The following is a 15,120-nucleotide window of genomic DNA, read 5'->3' on the forward strand; positions in this document are numbered from 1 at the left end:
CCTGTCAGTTAAATGTAAATCACACATACATTAATGAAAAGAACAAGAGCGTTGAAGGTGAATCTTTTCCACATCAAGTGCTCAAACTAAGCAAGCACGCTCACAGCTGGAGTGGGAAGATAGCATCAATATTTTAAATTTCAGAAACTAACTTTTGCAAATATAACTGTGATAATGGTACCTGTAAATACCATTTAGAAACAGTTTTTACTCGTTAAGATTGCACACAAGCCTGAAAATTTTGGTGTGCTACTTTGTTGACCATCTCATATCAAATATTGCTACAAACATTGGCAAGACAGAGGCCTTAAACGTAGATGAGAAATACTAACACTGTTGGTCAAATAAGTCCTCATTACTACTGCAGACAGCAAGATCTTTCACTCCCAAATTTACAGGTTTTAAAAGGACAGTCATCTTGCAACTTACTGTATATAACAGATCTTCTGGAGTTACAGGGCTAATGAAAATAGTACGAAGACATCGCAAGCAAGCTTCAATAAACTTCAGATCTGGTGACAGCAATCCTACAAATACAAACAAAAACTACTATTCAGCTTCATTATCTTCGTTTATTTGAGTACTTTAGGAACATTCATTAACATAGATCCATTAAGTGGAAAGTACCTTGCAATAAGGCTGGGATAATATGGCAGTCTAGTAGGGATTTGACATTATTCTCTGTACCCATTGCGAGGCTTCCAAGGACCACGGCACATTCTGTTCTGAGTTCTGTGCTGGAGGTTTCTTGCTGAAGTAAATACAGCAACCTGGAAATAGAATTATTTATAAAGATAAATTCAGATTAAAGAGGACTTCTACATATGGAAAAAAAAAATTATCTGAATCCTGCTATGTAAAGAAGATGAAGGCTGAACTAAAGAGCAAGATGAACACCTTAGTCATGAGACCCTTTTTACACTGTGTGTTCCTACACAGGTTTTACTTGCTGTTATGGTACAGAGATATCACACTGGTGGTTCAGGTTTTTTTGTCCCCTAAAAAATGCAGTGTCACAGTACTAATATCCCAGACGAGGTCTTTCAGGATACCAGGAAGACTGCAAATTTCAATTAAAGGAAACGAGTCTGCAGTTTGACGTCAACGGGAAAGGGAACCTCATGAATCTCCCCTAACACCTAGGGACATTATTGCCTAGATGATGATCTTTGGCAGTGACTTCTTCTGGGTCCAGGTTCATATTAAATGCCATCATTAAGAATAAGCATGGGGTCCGAGAGTAATCCGAGTTTTGAACACTGAGGAATAATCATATAGAACATAAAGAAAGCACAGTAAAATTTTATATGCAGGAAGGCAGCTGAATTGTAGCTAAACAGGATCACTTCAAGCTTAAAACACATCTTGCCAAACTCATACTTTGGGTCTCAACCAATTTGGATTCTTCATACAGAATCAAGACAGCTAAAAGCCCCTTTGAACATATTTCAGATGACACATGTAGCACCTGAATCACAGCAGAGGTCCCCAATCACTTTCAGTCTAAATCTGAGTCATATAGAGAGTGACCAGATTCCTACTTCGCATCAGCAGAGAAGATAATCACTTAAAGATTCACATGGCTTACAAGCTGAAGATGAAAAGTGTTTAACTAAGGACACCCACACTACATACAAGTCTGAGCAAAACCGAAAGAGGTAAGATGACTTAAGAGGACACAGAGATACAATTCTCTCTGTATATGCAACATACACTGTCACTTTTCCAGATTCACTGAGCTAAGACAGAAATATTCTCAATTTAGTAACACACTACCCTATCTAGTTTCAAAAGGTCTCCCGTAAAGCCAGGCAACATACTAAACCCTTCTCTAGGAGCAAAAAGGAGCCACTGCTGAAAGAGAGAGTAGTAGTTACTGAGGTTGACAGATCCCTGAACAAAATACCCCAAAAGCTGACTTCCCCAATTAAAGGCAAGGGAAAAAGTAACCAGAAACACAAAACAAAAATGCAGTTTATTTACATGGGAATGGAAAAGGCCAACCAAGGGAATAGCAAGCAGCCCCACAACAGACAGTAACACAGAAGAGTATCTTTTAACACACATTCCAAGTGTTTTCCACTTATGTAAGGCAAAAATTGCTTCCACCACGTTTGAAAACTAAAGTAAAAGGCCACAGACATAACTATGGCATGCCACTGCAAGAAAGGCATGAGATGAAAGGTCTCCTCAATACCTATAAGCAGCCTCAATACCTATGAGCAGCACGTTCTTTACATAAAATTCATTGTATCCCAGGCAGCAGATAATTTCCCAATCTCTTAGAGAAAGAGAACAGCAAAATAATGCCCCACTATTCCCTAAGAATCTATTTAGATGAAAAATTCTGTGATTGCCAATCTGCTTTGCTAAACACAGGTTTGACAGCAGCCAGGAAGCAGAGGTATGCTAGTATCACTCAAAGCATACATGTACCCTTCCTGATTTCACGGTGGAAAAAAGCTCCAAAACATGAACACATACTAAGAAAATGAAATACAGTTTCTCCCTGAACACAAACAAAGCAGTTGAAATGTGGCACAAAATTAATGTGTGAGATGCAAGCAACCCCAAAAGCACAGACATCTTTTCTCCTTTCAACTTTCTTCATATTCAAAGGTTCAGACTGTCATAGGTTCAGAATGGCACAGATTTCCAGAGTCATTGATGTTTTCCTTAATCCACTTCTTCCAAAAAACTTACCAAAGGCACCCAGGTTCTTTGTCCCTTGCCATCTGATTATCTGAAAGGCCCCTTATTCCTGATATTTAGAAATCTCTAATTTTTTGTAGAAAGCGATTCCTGACTGATTTACATCCATTTCATATTGCATGGATATTATCCTTTAATTTGTGTATTTCTTCTCATTTCTTATTGACATAATGGTCCTGAGACACTTTGGCCCAGAGTGCCCACATGGCTCAGTGGAGTTGATCTGCTCATCCATTTATCTTCATTGTACCATTGCCTGTAATACTGACAGAGCAAGGTTTGTAAAGAAGATTTGTACAAACTCACAATTAACCGCACCTGTATAATGACCTTCTGGAAAAGTAACAAAAATCGTACTTACGCCAATTTAATTACATGTTTCTAAAGCTACAAATTCTGGTATGTACCCTTTGAACTATCAACTGCACTATGTTCAGGGTAAAGATTAGCGCTGCTTCTGAAAGGCTACAAACTAAGTAAAATACATAACCAATGTTATGCAAAAGCATTGCAAAGGAAAAAAAACATTCCACTTCTATTCCAAATGCGACAGAATAACCCTGCATCACTGTTACATCTTCACAGACAGCTGGTTTTGTTCTCTGCCGTCCAGATCAGGTAAGGATACACAGGAAGCAGAAACTCCTTTGATCGTGTACAAATGCAATGCAAGTGATCCCAGCTAAAATTCATCCTTGAAAAGGTGTTACATTTTTTTTCTGGACTCTGAGATATATGGAAAGCACACTCTCACCTACTACTCTAACTGTGACATTTGCCAATTATCAAGAAAAATCCATTAATGTAGAAAATAATTTGACATGAATTACCATGAGCAGATTAATTCATTTAGTGGAGTAACCTGTACAGCTGTTCTAACACCAAAGACTTGACATTTCTTGACCCTTTTAACTTACACACATACATTTTGTAAGCTAATGTTGCAGAACACTTCTCAACACGTTCTAACTCTACTATTAGAAACAGTTACGTATCTTCTATAATCTTTATCACTTCATTTCACCATAAAATTTAACACACACACACAATTTAAAAAGCTGGAAAATTTGACTTTAAAGAATTGGCAATTTAGAAAACTTCAATAAATAACCTGTTCCTTGTAACCAGAAATGTTCAAAGAACTATAGAATTATTTAGGTTGGAAAAAACATTTAATAGAGTCCAACCATTAACCCAGCACTGCCAAGTCCATCACTAAACCATGTCCTGAAGTGCCACATCTAAATATCTTCTAAATATATCCAGGAGTGGCAACTCCACCACCTCCCTAGGCAGCCTGTTCCAACGCTTAATAACCTTTCAGTGATGAAATTCTTCAGTCTGAACCTCCCCTGGAGCAGCTTGAGGCCATTATCTCTTGTCCTGTTGCTTGTTACTTGAGAGAAGGGGCCAACCCCCACCTCACTACAACCTCCTTTCAGGTATTTGTAGACAGTGATAAGGTCCCCCTGAGCCTTCTCTCCTCCAGACTAAACCAGTCCCAGTTCCCTCAGCCACTCCTCTTAAGACATATTCTAGAGCCTTCACCAGCTTGGTTACCATCCTTTGGGCATGCTCCAGCACCTCAATGCCATGTCCTAAAACACTTTAAAAAGGTATTTTTTACAAAGTCCAAAAGCACCCTAAATTCTGAAGGTTGTTCTCTTCCAAAGAAATTAATTGCTACTTTCTTTTCCATGAGCACTCTGCAGTTGGAACAGATGTTACAGCTATGTTAATGTTAAAGAGTGAAAATGAAACATGCTGACTATATAGTCTTTCTGTGTGTCTAAAATAGAAATCCTTAACTAAGCTTTATAATTAGTTAAGATGAAAATTTAAGTTCAGATTTTACACACAATACATTTTGGAACTATTAATGATATCTTTTTCTAGATCTTTAAAATATGCTTGTTTTTCAGATTAGGTTTTCCACAGAGCTAGATACCCATATTATAACATTTTCTGTGTCCTTCTTTAAAAAGAGAGCACTGATGGCAAGTAACATTGAAAACTAAGTAGTTAAATGACAAACTGTAAAACTACAAAAAATACAGTGACAAGAACTCATATAATTAATAAAGATGAAACTATCAATTAATAAATTACTGTTAAACATTAAAGACAAAGACCACATCCTTCTATTGTCAAAAGGAACACAGGGATAGCACACTAATGTACATCCTGGACTGGTTTGGGGTTTCCAAGGGTCTAATATAGACAAATTCAGTAAAGATATTTGTAATTCATTCCACCAATGTCAATATTAAGAAGTTAAAAAGGTAAAAAAATGGCACGTTCACGCAAGGGATAAGAGGAAAAGTCATCATTTGGATTTTTGAAATTTAAAAGATATTACTATGGTAATTGTCCACATTTTTTAAGAACATGACATCCCTACTTATCCTGGTTCTCTTATATCCAGCATTGCTCCTTAATCAGCCAGACTTATACTAAACCTGCAGAAATACTGGAACAAAGGCTCTGCTAGAACCACCATAACTCAGTTTTGTAGAGCCTGAGTGTTTCAGGAGGAATCAAAAGAACAGGTATTATAAAATAGCAAAAAGGTACTCATGCTCTTATTGACTCAGTTTTCAGCCTGTGATCCCACAGTAAAGCTCACTACAATGAGACACAAAATGAAATAAAGTTAATGGGAAGATCTTGCAACACCTTCATTAACATTAAGCCACTGTTTGAGGCTAAGTAGTTTAAAACACAGTATTTGGACTTTTGCAACCTTCTAGAAGGCTTCCCTATGCTATTTTCCTCTACTGCTGATGTAGAATAGAATTTCTTCCATTTGTCCCTGCAATTCTAATAACAATTAACTAATTAAGGCTTTTTTCTCAGATGTCAGTAATGGTATCCAGGCAATTGTATCTAAATGAGGTAGGGCAGTAAATCCATACAGAGAGACAATTCTATTAACTCCATGAACGCTTAGAAACCAAAAACAAGGTCAGCTGAAGGCATGATGTATTCTGAACAAGTGACTGGGATTCATCTAGGGAAAGCATAAAGGATTCTACGTGAAGTAGAAAACTTTCCAGGAAAGTAGCTGCTGAAAAAATGGGAACTATCATGGCTTGGCAAGGAAGATTCAAATTCAAACTTGCCTTTCTTTTTAAGACTGAGATAGATTTGGTGCATCCAAGTTGTGCACTGTAAAACAGACTCATACGATTTAGACCTCATCAATCCACTGTGAACACAGACCTCACAGTTAGCTAAAAATAGCAGAAATTTACTCTTTGACATTCCATCCCACTTACAAGTTGTCACAAAAATCTCTGCAGCTCTTAAAACACCTGGGAAGGAGACAAAACTCAGCACTTCATCAAGCCCCATAATCAAGGAAAAAGAGCTCAGGGCTACAGTTCCAAGTTATAGTGCCATGAATCTTGAGATACCTTATATCAAAGTATATGAATAAATAAGAGCTGTAATTCAAATCACGATTATCTGAATATGTATTAATAGTACCCCCACAAAGCAGATGAATGCACTATATGCTGGAATGGTCATGATTTCTTCTTATTCTGCCCTGGAAGATGCTTGTCTTTCAGTCCATTGCCAACAGGCCTGAAAAATATATAATGGAAACATGCAAAGAATATACAGCTGAAAGTACTACTGAGGCATATTCTTTTGTGTTAGCTTACAGAATATTGAATAACAAACAAGTTAATACATAAAGAGGTTGACCTCTGAACACATGGGAAGCCCCAGCTAATACTGATCACAAACTGTGAACTGAAGTATTAGAATAGGTCAAACGGGATAGGACAATTTACAGACTTTATTCAAACTGCCCATTTTAATGCATTCTAAGCATTGGTTTTCAAACAGTGTACAAGAAGCAATCACTGGCCACAGAATTTTCCAATGCAAGAACTAAATATCATTTTGAAAGTACACAGCTTAATTTCTGTAAAATATCTGAAATGACAAACAATGTTATGGATTCTTACACATTAGGACTCAAGAATGAGTTATTTTTATGACTGTTAGTCAAACAAATATATCCCAAACTGAGATGTCACATTCTCACTTCTGGACACAACAACTTAATTCAAAATCTCCAGAAGCTGGAGCCAAAGGGCCTGGGTTAATTCTACTACCAACCTACAAAGCAAAGATAACTGCTTCTGAAGAATTTCATACAAAGCAAACAGTACCTGTAACTTTTATTTTTTAAAGCCAAGTTAAGAAAACTAATGTTAGGACTCCGCTTTGAGCTATACTATTGAAAATGCTCTCACTACTTCAACATCTCTAAAAGAGATAGTAACACTAGCAGTCCCCTTCCATGCGAATTAGAGAGAAAAACCCTTCTGCACTAACACAAGCAGTAGGAAAGAAAGTTGCAAAGAAATCTTTCTCCTTTAGGAACAAAACAAGGAGTCTCAGGTCACAGCTCTAGTAATTTATTCTAATGCTTAATCTTATTTTTGTTCACTTAACTAAATCCAGTGTTGGAGCAGTACAATACCTACTGAGCTGTAAGCTCAGTCTGAATTAAAGAAGAAACAAAACAACATGGAGTAAATAAGGACTATGATCAAGTTTTTCCTCACCTTTCTCTTTAATGATCAATTTCATTTGAAAATAACTCTTGCTACTTTCCATTGAACTATTGCAGTCTGATTCACCTTTTTATAACATGAATGTTTTCATTCAGCATCTAACACTGTGTATCCCAACGTGCTACCAGATCTCTGAAGTTGTTCACATGCAGGCACTTTTAAAGTAACTTGAAGGATATTGAATTTGATACAGTATGGCTTCTTTCTGCTACTAGATAAAGAAAATCTCGCATCCAAGTGCATTTACACTGTCTGTATGAGCTAAATTATTCTATTTCCACCTCCAAGAAAACTCTGGAAGCCATTTAGCAAAAATAAAAACATCCTTTATTTGCAGCCATTTATACTAGAATATGTGGGATCAACACATAGCCCCTGAAGCCAAACAGGGCTTACATTTCACTAACAATACTCAAAGCTTTTTAACTTACACAGTGAATGACACTGATTCAGTTTAGTATTATTTAAAGTGTGACACAGGCTCAAAGATTTTACTACATCAGTTGCCTTCATCAAAGTAAGACTATTTTTGACATGATACAAGCTTTATAATAGGCATTATATAAAGCAACATCTTCATCCAGTCTTGCTTCAAGCACTCTACCACTCTGCTCAAGGCTGATGTAAGTTCACTGTTCATTCCATTTACCTTTGTAAACCATCAACATGCAAACTTCATTCCAAGTCTTCCAGAAGTTACTGTGTGAAAATACTCTGTGTTAAAACATCAGTGAATCAGCCAGCCTATGAGCACTATCTGAAAAACTACTGTTCATTTAGACCAACTCATTTTAAAAGGCTTTTGAATGAAAATACTAAGGAGTTTTAAAGCATAAAATACACTGTTTCAACTTCCCATTCAGCTGCATTTTGAAATTCTTTACTGTACACAAAACAGCTACACTACACTTTCACTCTGATATCACCATCCTGCACATGAAAGAGGATGTAAAGAATTTCTTCTTTACTGTACTGTACTTCTTACAAATTTGATTCTTACAGCTCCTTAGGAACAGATACGAGATATCCTAAAACTACCTTTTATATGAGGTTTTTAAGCTCACCCCCCCCCCCAAAAAAAAACAAAACAAACCACACTTTAAAAGGCGCCATTAGAAGGAGAGCTAATATTAACAACTTTTTTGCTAACAGAAAAGGCACTTAAGCAATACAGGGCTGCTCAGCTTTTAAACAAAACCATCTCTAATGCAATTCTGCTGACTGCAAATATTTGCCTTGACTCACATGTACTTCATAGCTGAATTACAATACTTTGTTCTAGTTACATATAACCCTCATGATGAGGGTTATTCCTCACAAAGAAACATATAATTACTTAAACAGGCTCTCACTTGCTTTGAGGAAAAAGCAGGGATAACCACAGGAAGCCTATTAGAGCCTCTGCTCTCCACTTCTTTCACCACTCTAAAAGCAAAGGAAGCCTTTAAAAATATCAGCATTGCAGATGAAGCTCCTTCATGTAAGCACACAAACCACTAGTTTTGGGCACAGATCCCTACCTTATGGAGCACATGACACAAAACCTCCAATTTTAAAGTCAACTGCAGCCAAGAACAGGACAAGGTGTCAGGAAAACAATGGCTCCTCAGGACTTCAGACAGATCACTTTGTTAATGTGCATGACAAACTTAGCAATACTGCGTCCAAAAGTACTGAGTTCTTGACAACTGGTAACATGCCAGAGATCGTGAATGTCTTAAAAGACGTGTGTAACTGATGATGAGTACAATTCTTATTTCCACCACCAGCAGTGGTCATGCAGCTCAAGTTGACCTGAAGGCATCACAATTTCTGCAGTCAGCAAGTCAATTAGGTAGGAACTGAGGATCATAGAACCAGAGCTGTGAGGAATCTTGACAGATCTTCTAGTCACTAACCTTGCTCCAAGGCAAAATTATCAGTCATTAAACTGCTCGCAGTTACTGTCTTGCTTTCAGTACTTCCATTGGTGGAGATTCACCACACACTGCCACCACCAGCAGCCTTTCAGCACTGCAAGGTGTAGGATGTACATACATTTCTCTGCTACTATGGTGCAGTCTCACTCTCTCTGTGCTCTTGTGTCCATTTTTCTTTTTAACTTAACAGAACAATGCTTTTTTTGTGAAAACTTTTGTTCAGTTTTTTTGTGATTACTGAGCTGAAGCAGTTTTCAGTGCAGCAACACTAACATCACCACAAGTGGTGGCAGGATATGATCAGAAGCAGAGAAGGATGGTTCTGTGAGAAGACACCTGTGAAATCAACTTGGCTTTTCACCTGCACCTTTACATAACACTGCCTAGGTCAGAGCCACCAAAGGCAGCTTCATTAGCATAACAAAGTCCTAATCCCAAGGCAACAGAAAGACGAGATGCACAAAAGATGCACTTCCACCAACAGAAGTTTTCACAAGAAAGGAATTGCTACCCAGCGCTGAGAGATGAGGGACAGGATTACTCCAGAAATACTAATTTTAGAGAAGACACCAAAGCAAAAATAAACAAAAAAGCTCAAAACACAGGCATGAAGCTTGAAGGCTCATTTGAACCTAAATCATCACCTCAACAGATAATGTTTAGAATGGAAGGTAGCATCAGGACAACAAAGTGCTAGCATGTTGCATATTTGGCAACCCTTCTCTAAGAAATAAACCCCCACTTGCAAAAAAAACGAGCTCCATCTCATGTCCATGCTGTTATCCTTATGGTTTCCCACTGAAACAGAACAAGTTGAAAAGGTGCCCACACTGGAAGGCAAGCTGGAGATCAGAAATGGAGTAGATCCTAGTATTTTCTGGCTTTGGACACAATCTTGCCAATAACTACTTTATAAAGATGTAACAAACTAGGAAGATCAAAATTATTTCCTCTATCACTAAACACACGAGGTCTCTCTTCTGGAGAAGAGATGATACACAACACATTTTTCTGCAGTTAAGAGAGATCTCGTGCCAAAACAATTCATATAATGATTATTGATAAACCAAAGGCTTTATTAGAACAATCAAGCCAACTCTTTGTCAGAAACATCAGTTTACAGTTTTAGAACAATTTGTTCCCTGCAGTATCAAATGACCAAGGGAAACGTAACAGATTCCTTGCCTTCTGTAAACTGCAGTTTCACTATCCTAAAAAGAGACTTTGATCCCTTTATTGGTAAGCACTTAAAATTTAGGGTAAATAGTTATAACACCCAAACCTCACATGCAAATTTGACATAGGTTTTTTTAGGCTGAAATTTATGCCTTTTTTTTTTGTTCCTCCAAGCTTGATTTCTGAACACTGTCTATTCCTGTTAGAAACAAAGATCCTACCACACATTTAGACAAGTTATCTGGCATATCAAAGTCCAGCTTATCACCCAAACCACAACAAATAATACTATTGACAGCTTCCTATCTGTCACTTCACTAACATTTCTAGAGCTGCTCTTTTTCTAGGCCTCAGACTTGAAATCTTTCTTCATGTCTGCAGGAGCTACTGCAGGCATGCTTCATCTCCTCAGGCTTAAGAATGCTTCGGGTTTTATTCTCTCTTTAACAAATGGTGCTGCACAGACACATTGACAGGAAGGAGTTGCCATTTCCTCTCCATAAAAGGGGTTCATCTTTCATGATGAGGTTTCTTCTCTCTCCTCCATGTTATAAAAGTAACTGGCTGCTCCCTTTTCCTCATACAAAAGCATGTAGTGAATCTAGAAACCTCCAAAGGTGCAGTTCTTCCTGTATTGGATCAAAATATACTTTTGTGTGTGTGTATATATATACGCACACACATATTGTATTTTACTGTACTGAATCCTAGGTTTGTATGATTTGGCAAAACAGGCAACCCTGCAATATTATTCACAGCTAATCAAGAAGAAAAATGCCCAGCTACTAAGGATTTTTTACCTTTTCAAAATTATTCATAGTAGAAACTGAAAGATATAAATCATCAGATATAGAAATAGTCACCTGCAGACAATTTACCAGTCACTCAGGTAACAGAGAATAAAAAAACCCCCAAAAAACCAAAACAACCAAAAAAAACAACCAAAACACAAGTTAAATGTTTCTCATACCAGTTTCCACCATTCATCAGCCCTTCCCACTTCACAATACCAGAACTTTTCCAACAGAAGAACTCTTTTTTGGTGGACACCTTAAGACTAGAAACCAGAAAACATTAAAAAAAAATAATAACCTGCCATCATTGCTAAACCTAATCACATCTGCCTACTAACCTAGACTGTAGTGAAACCTGATGGCCAAATTTGTTCCCTGAAACTGTTCAGCAGCTTTACTGCCCCAGACACAAACAAGAAAAAACCTTCTTTACCAAAGTTCAGTATCAGGTCCACAGAGCAGGGCATACCTCCCCAAAGGTGTTTTAGAGAATCAGTCTAAAGCCATTTTGGGATAGCACTAGGTTCAATACTGCTCTGCCTAATCCTAAACAGACAGTAATTAAAGAGATTTGCATGACACCAAGCACAACATATATTTGCACAAATACATCTTTCATGCATAATCTTAGCATATAAAGTTATAAATTAAGAAATTAAAGCTTTCATTAAAACCATACCCTCACTCATATGGGGAGGCTTCCTTATACTAGCTAATAATGGATTTTAGAGCGCAATATTCTCATGCAAGTACTAACACATTTTGTCTGTACAGGAGATGTTCTGTCAAGCAGTCCTACAGTTAAAAGATGGCCAGTCCTTTAGCAGTAGTGTTATAATAGGACACTAATTAAAACAACTTCTTGAGCAAGTGTCTGAATTCAAGGCTAACGCTAAGGAAAAAGTAGACACATAAAGGCAGTTTTTCATTAAATCAGGTTACAGAATCAAAGAGTAGATGATACTGGAAGTGATCTCTGGAGGTCACCTAGATCAATGCTCTGCTCAAAGCAGGGTCAGATAGAGTATTTGGCTAAGTATGTCAGCCATGAAGACAAGCTTTCCAGGACACAAAGTAATAGACATACTTTCTTTGTGTTAAACTAAAATTGTACTTACTATACGCACAAGCCTCTATATTCCTAAATACCCAAACACAGGCAGCTTCTTGCATCTTTTTTACATAAACAGTAAGTTAATTGTTTAACTAATAACATTATCTGACATGTGTCTAACTCCAAGAAAAGCTGAAAGCAACAGCATGCTTTTTCACCCTGCACTCCTGCAACTGCTCTCACAATAGTCAGCACCCCAGCATAAAAGTACTCCATTTGCAAGGGTGTTCTTCTGCTAAGCTCCATGCAGGATCATTAATATCATGGGTCACCTACGAATTTGTAATACCATGCATTTAAAGAATTGTTTGGGGTACTTGTGAGCTATGCAAAATCATCCTGCCTAAGTTTTCTTTTTAAGTCTCAAAACAAAAGTAAGACACACACAAACATTTCAAATTATATCAGTGATACACAAATTCCTCTACTTACTTATCAGCCCATCAGCTTTAAGTTTTCCAGATTTGCCAGCTAATAATGGACACAAAAATCATCTTTACAGATCCTTTTGCGTTTAATGTAGATACTAGCCTATATAAAATCCTTTTCCTTAGCTGACAGACTGGGATCTAACAGAACTTTCCAGTTAATAGACATCTTATCATCTTAGTGGGTTTCACAGTTGTCAAAGCAGCAGTCTTACTTTCTGTTAAACATTAAAAGAACACTGCCTGGAGGAATTTCAAAAGGAATGTCAAATTTCACGGATGTCCACATGGGTGTGTTTATGGCCCCAGAAACAACTTAAAACCCCAACAAATTTTTACTACCTTTCACTACCACACAATCTAACAGTATGCTTCGCAGAACTCAAATTTCAAATGATGGAATGGGTAAGAGTTCATCAGCTGCTCTACACGTCATTTCAAATGTGCTCCAAATAAATAAATAGATAGATAGATAGATAGATAGATAGATAAGTAAATAATTGAATAGATGAAAGCCACAGCAACAGTTAAACAGAATCCCTAATAGATTACTTTGGGAAAGGCGAAAATTAACTGTATAAAGGTTTTTGAGGTGAACCTACCTGGAGATTGGCCTTTAGCTTTTTCAGGAAGAAGTACACTACCATATTATAGCTCCAGACTTAAGCACTTCATAGAATCATAGAATAGCTACGGTTGGAAAGGACCCTAAGATCATCTAGTTCCAACCCCCCTGCCATGGGCAGGGACACCTCACACTAAACCATCTCACCCAAGGCTTCCAACCTGGCCTTGAACACCGCCAGGGATGGAGAATTCACAACCTCCCTGGGCATCCCATTCCCATGCCTTACCACCCTAACAGGAAAGAATTCCCTCCTTATATCCAATCTGAACTTCCCCTGTCTAAGTTTGAACCCATTACCCCTTGTCCTGTCACTACAGTCCCTAATGAAGAGTCTCTCCCCAGCATCGCTATAGGCCCCCTTCAGATACTGGAAGGCTGCTATGAGGTCTCCATGCAGCCTTCTCTTCTCCAGGCTGAACAGCCCCAACCTTCTCAGCCTATCTTCATATGAGAGGTGCTCCAGTGCCCTGATCATCCTCATGGCCCTCCTCTGGACTTGTTCCAACGGTTCCATGGCCTTTCTATGTTGACACCAGAACTGCACACAATACTCCAGGTGAGGTCCCACAAGAGCAGAGTAAAGGGGTAGGATCACCTCCTCTGACCTGCTGGTCACGCTCCTTTTGATGCAGCCCTGGATTTGGTTGGCTTTCTGGGCTGCAAGTGCACACTGCCAGCTCATGTTCAGTTTCTCATTGACCAGCACCCCCAAGTCTTTCTTATGCCTTAAAACTCTGGAGAACAATCAACTGGAAGTTAGAAAATCATTTTGTTAAATGACAAGAATGATTTAATGTTTTTTGTTATAGGACTTGGATGGTAAAGTTGAAGATCTGATTTAAAAACCTCTGTATTCATTTTGGAGCAAAGGAGTAACTGAAGCTCTTAATGAGAAACTAGCTCTGAAGTGAATTAGACTTTAAATATTAAACTCTTAGTAATAATTAGATAGTCAATAACTTGATTCAGTGAACATTCGTGATGTAATAGCACAGGTCAGAGCTTTAACAGGCAACCACAACACACAGGAAGACAAAGCTTTGTTCTGATGACTGGAACTTAATACTGTCTTCTCTACACTCTGCCACCCACCAGATGAAGGGAGGAAATATGTCACAAGCTTGAAAGGGCCAACTGTTGACTGTGTAACCAACCACTGAATGCCATCTCTTTCAGGGTACCAAAAAGTAGTCCGCAGACTTGCAAAACAGTTATCAAGAACTTACTCATGTGTTCATTTCATGGAATGTTCTTCTTTTTCAATTCCACCTCTATAAGCCAGAGGCTTTAGACTGTTTACTGCAGAATTCAGAAAGCGCTGTCAAGCGATAACTTCTGCCTACAACAGAACCTAAACTACTCACTAGCTCAGTGGCCTTAAAATGTAGCTGATGTGCAGCTCATGGGAAAGCTCATAAAGAAGGCCTCAAGGTACCACAGAGCAGGGAGGGAAAAACTACTTTTTTCGGAAGTTATGTCAAAGAATGGTGAGACTTCTGGGTGGTCCTAGTAACCACTTCTGTGAGTCTCTAGTTCCTTCTGCATTCCTCTATGCCTTATGTGTTACTAAGTGGCAACGAACATGGTGACATTTCTACCCTCTACTACAAACTCCACCACAAAGGGGCTTCAATTACAATTCAGATTATTGGGAGCCAGCAGCACTTCAGATTAACTGCTACTAGAGGGAAGTTGTTTCATTGAATCAGAAGTCCCACCAAGATGACTTCGTAAAGAAAATTTCCTTTGAGCTGAGG

At 38.1% G+C, this 15,120-nt stretch overlaps 1 protein-coding gene across 12 annotated transcripts in view; it reads right to left on the reverse strand.

The window, feature by feature from the left end:
* ARMC8 (armadillo repeat containing 8) overlaps nucleotides 1–15,120 on the reverse strand; it is a 67,818-nt gene that overhangs the window by 34,219 nt on the left and 18,479 nt on the right. For 7 of the 12 annotated variants that reach the window (XR_009962360.1, XM_062606529.1, XM_062606535.1 and 4 more), the window contains exons 4-6: nucleotides 11,370–11,456; nucleotides 628–770; nucleotides 430–527 (exon numbers count right to left, since the gene is read on the reverse strand). Coding sequence is in view for 11 of the 12 variants with exons in the window: in XM_062606529.1 (XP_062462513.1) it covers nucleotides 430–527; nucleotides 628–770; nucleotides 11,370–11,456 (328 nt within the window). In the remaining variant the exon portion in view is untranslated. The remainder of the gene's footprint in view (nucleotides 1–429; nucleotides 528–627; nucleotides 771–11,369; nucleotides 11,457–15,120) is intronic. The other 5 variants (XM_062606534.1, XM_062606528.1, XM_062606536.1 and 2 more) reach the window with 1 other exon arrangement.

This window comes from Pezoporus occidentalis, unplaced genomic scaffold, assembly GCF_034315485.1.
Source record: "Pezoporus occidentalis ecotype Australia unplaced genomic scaffold, CSIRO_AGI_Poc_V1 ctg97, whole genome shotgun sequence".
Lineage (NCBI taxonomy): Eukaryota > Metazoa > Chordata > Aves > Psittaciformes > Psittacidae > Pezoporus > Pezoporus occidentalis.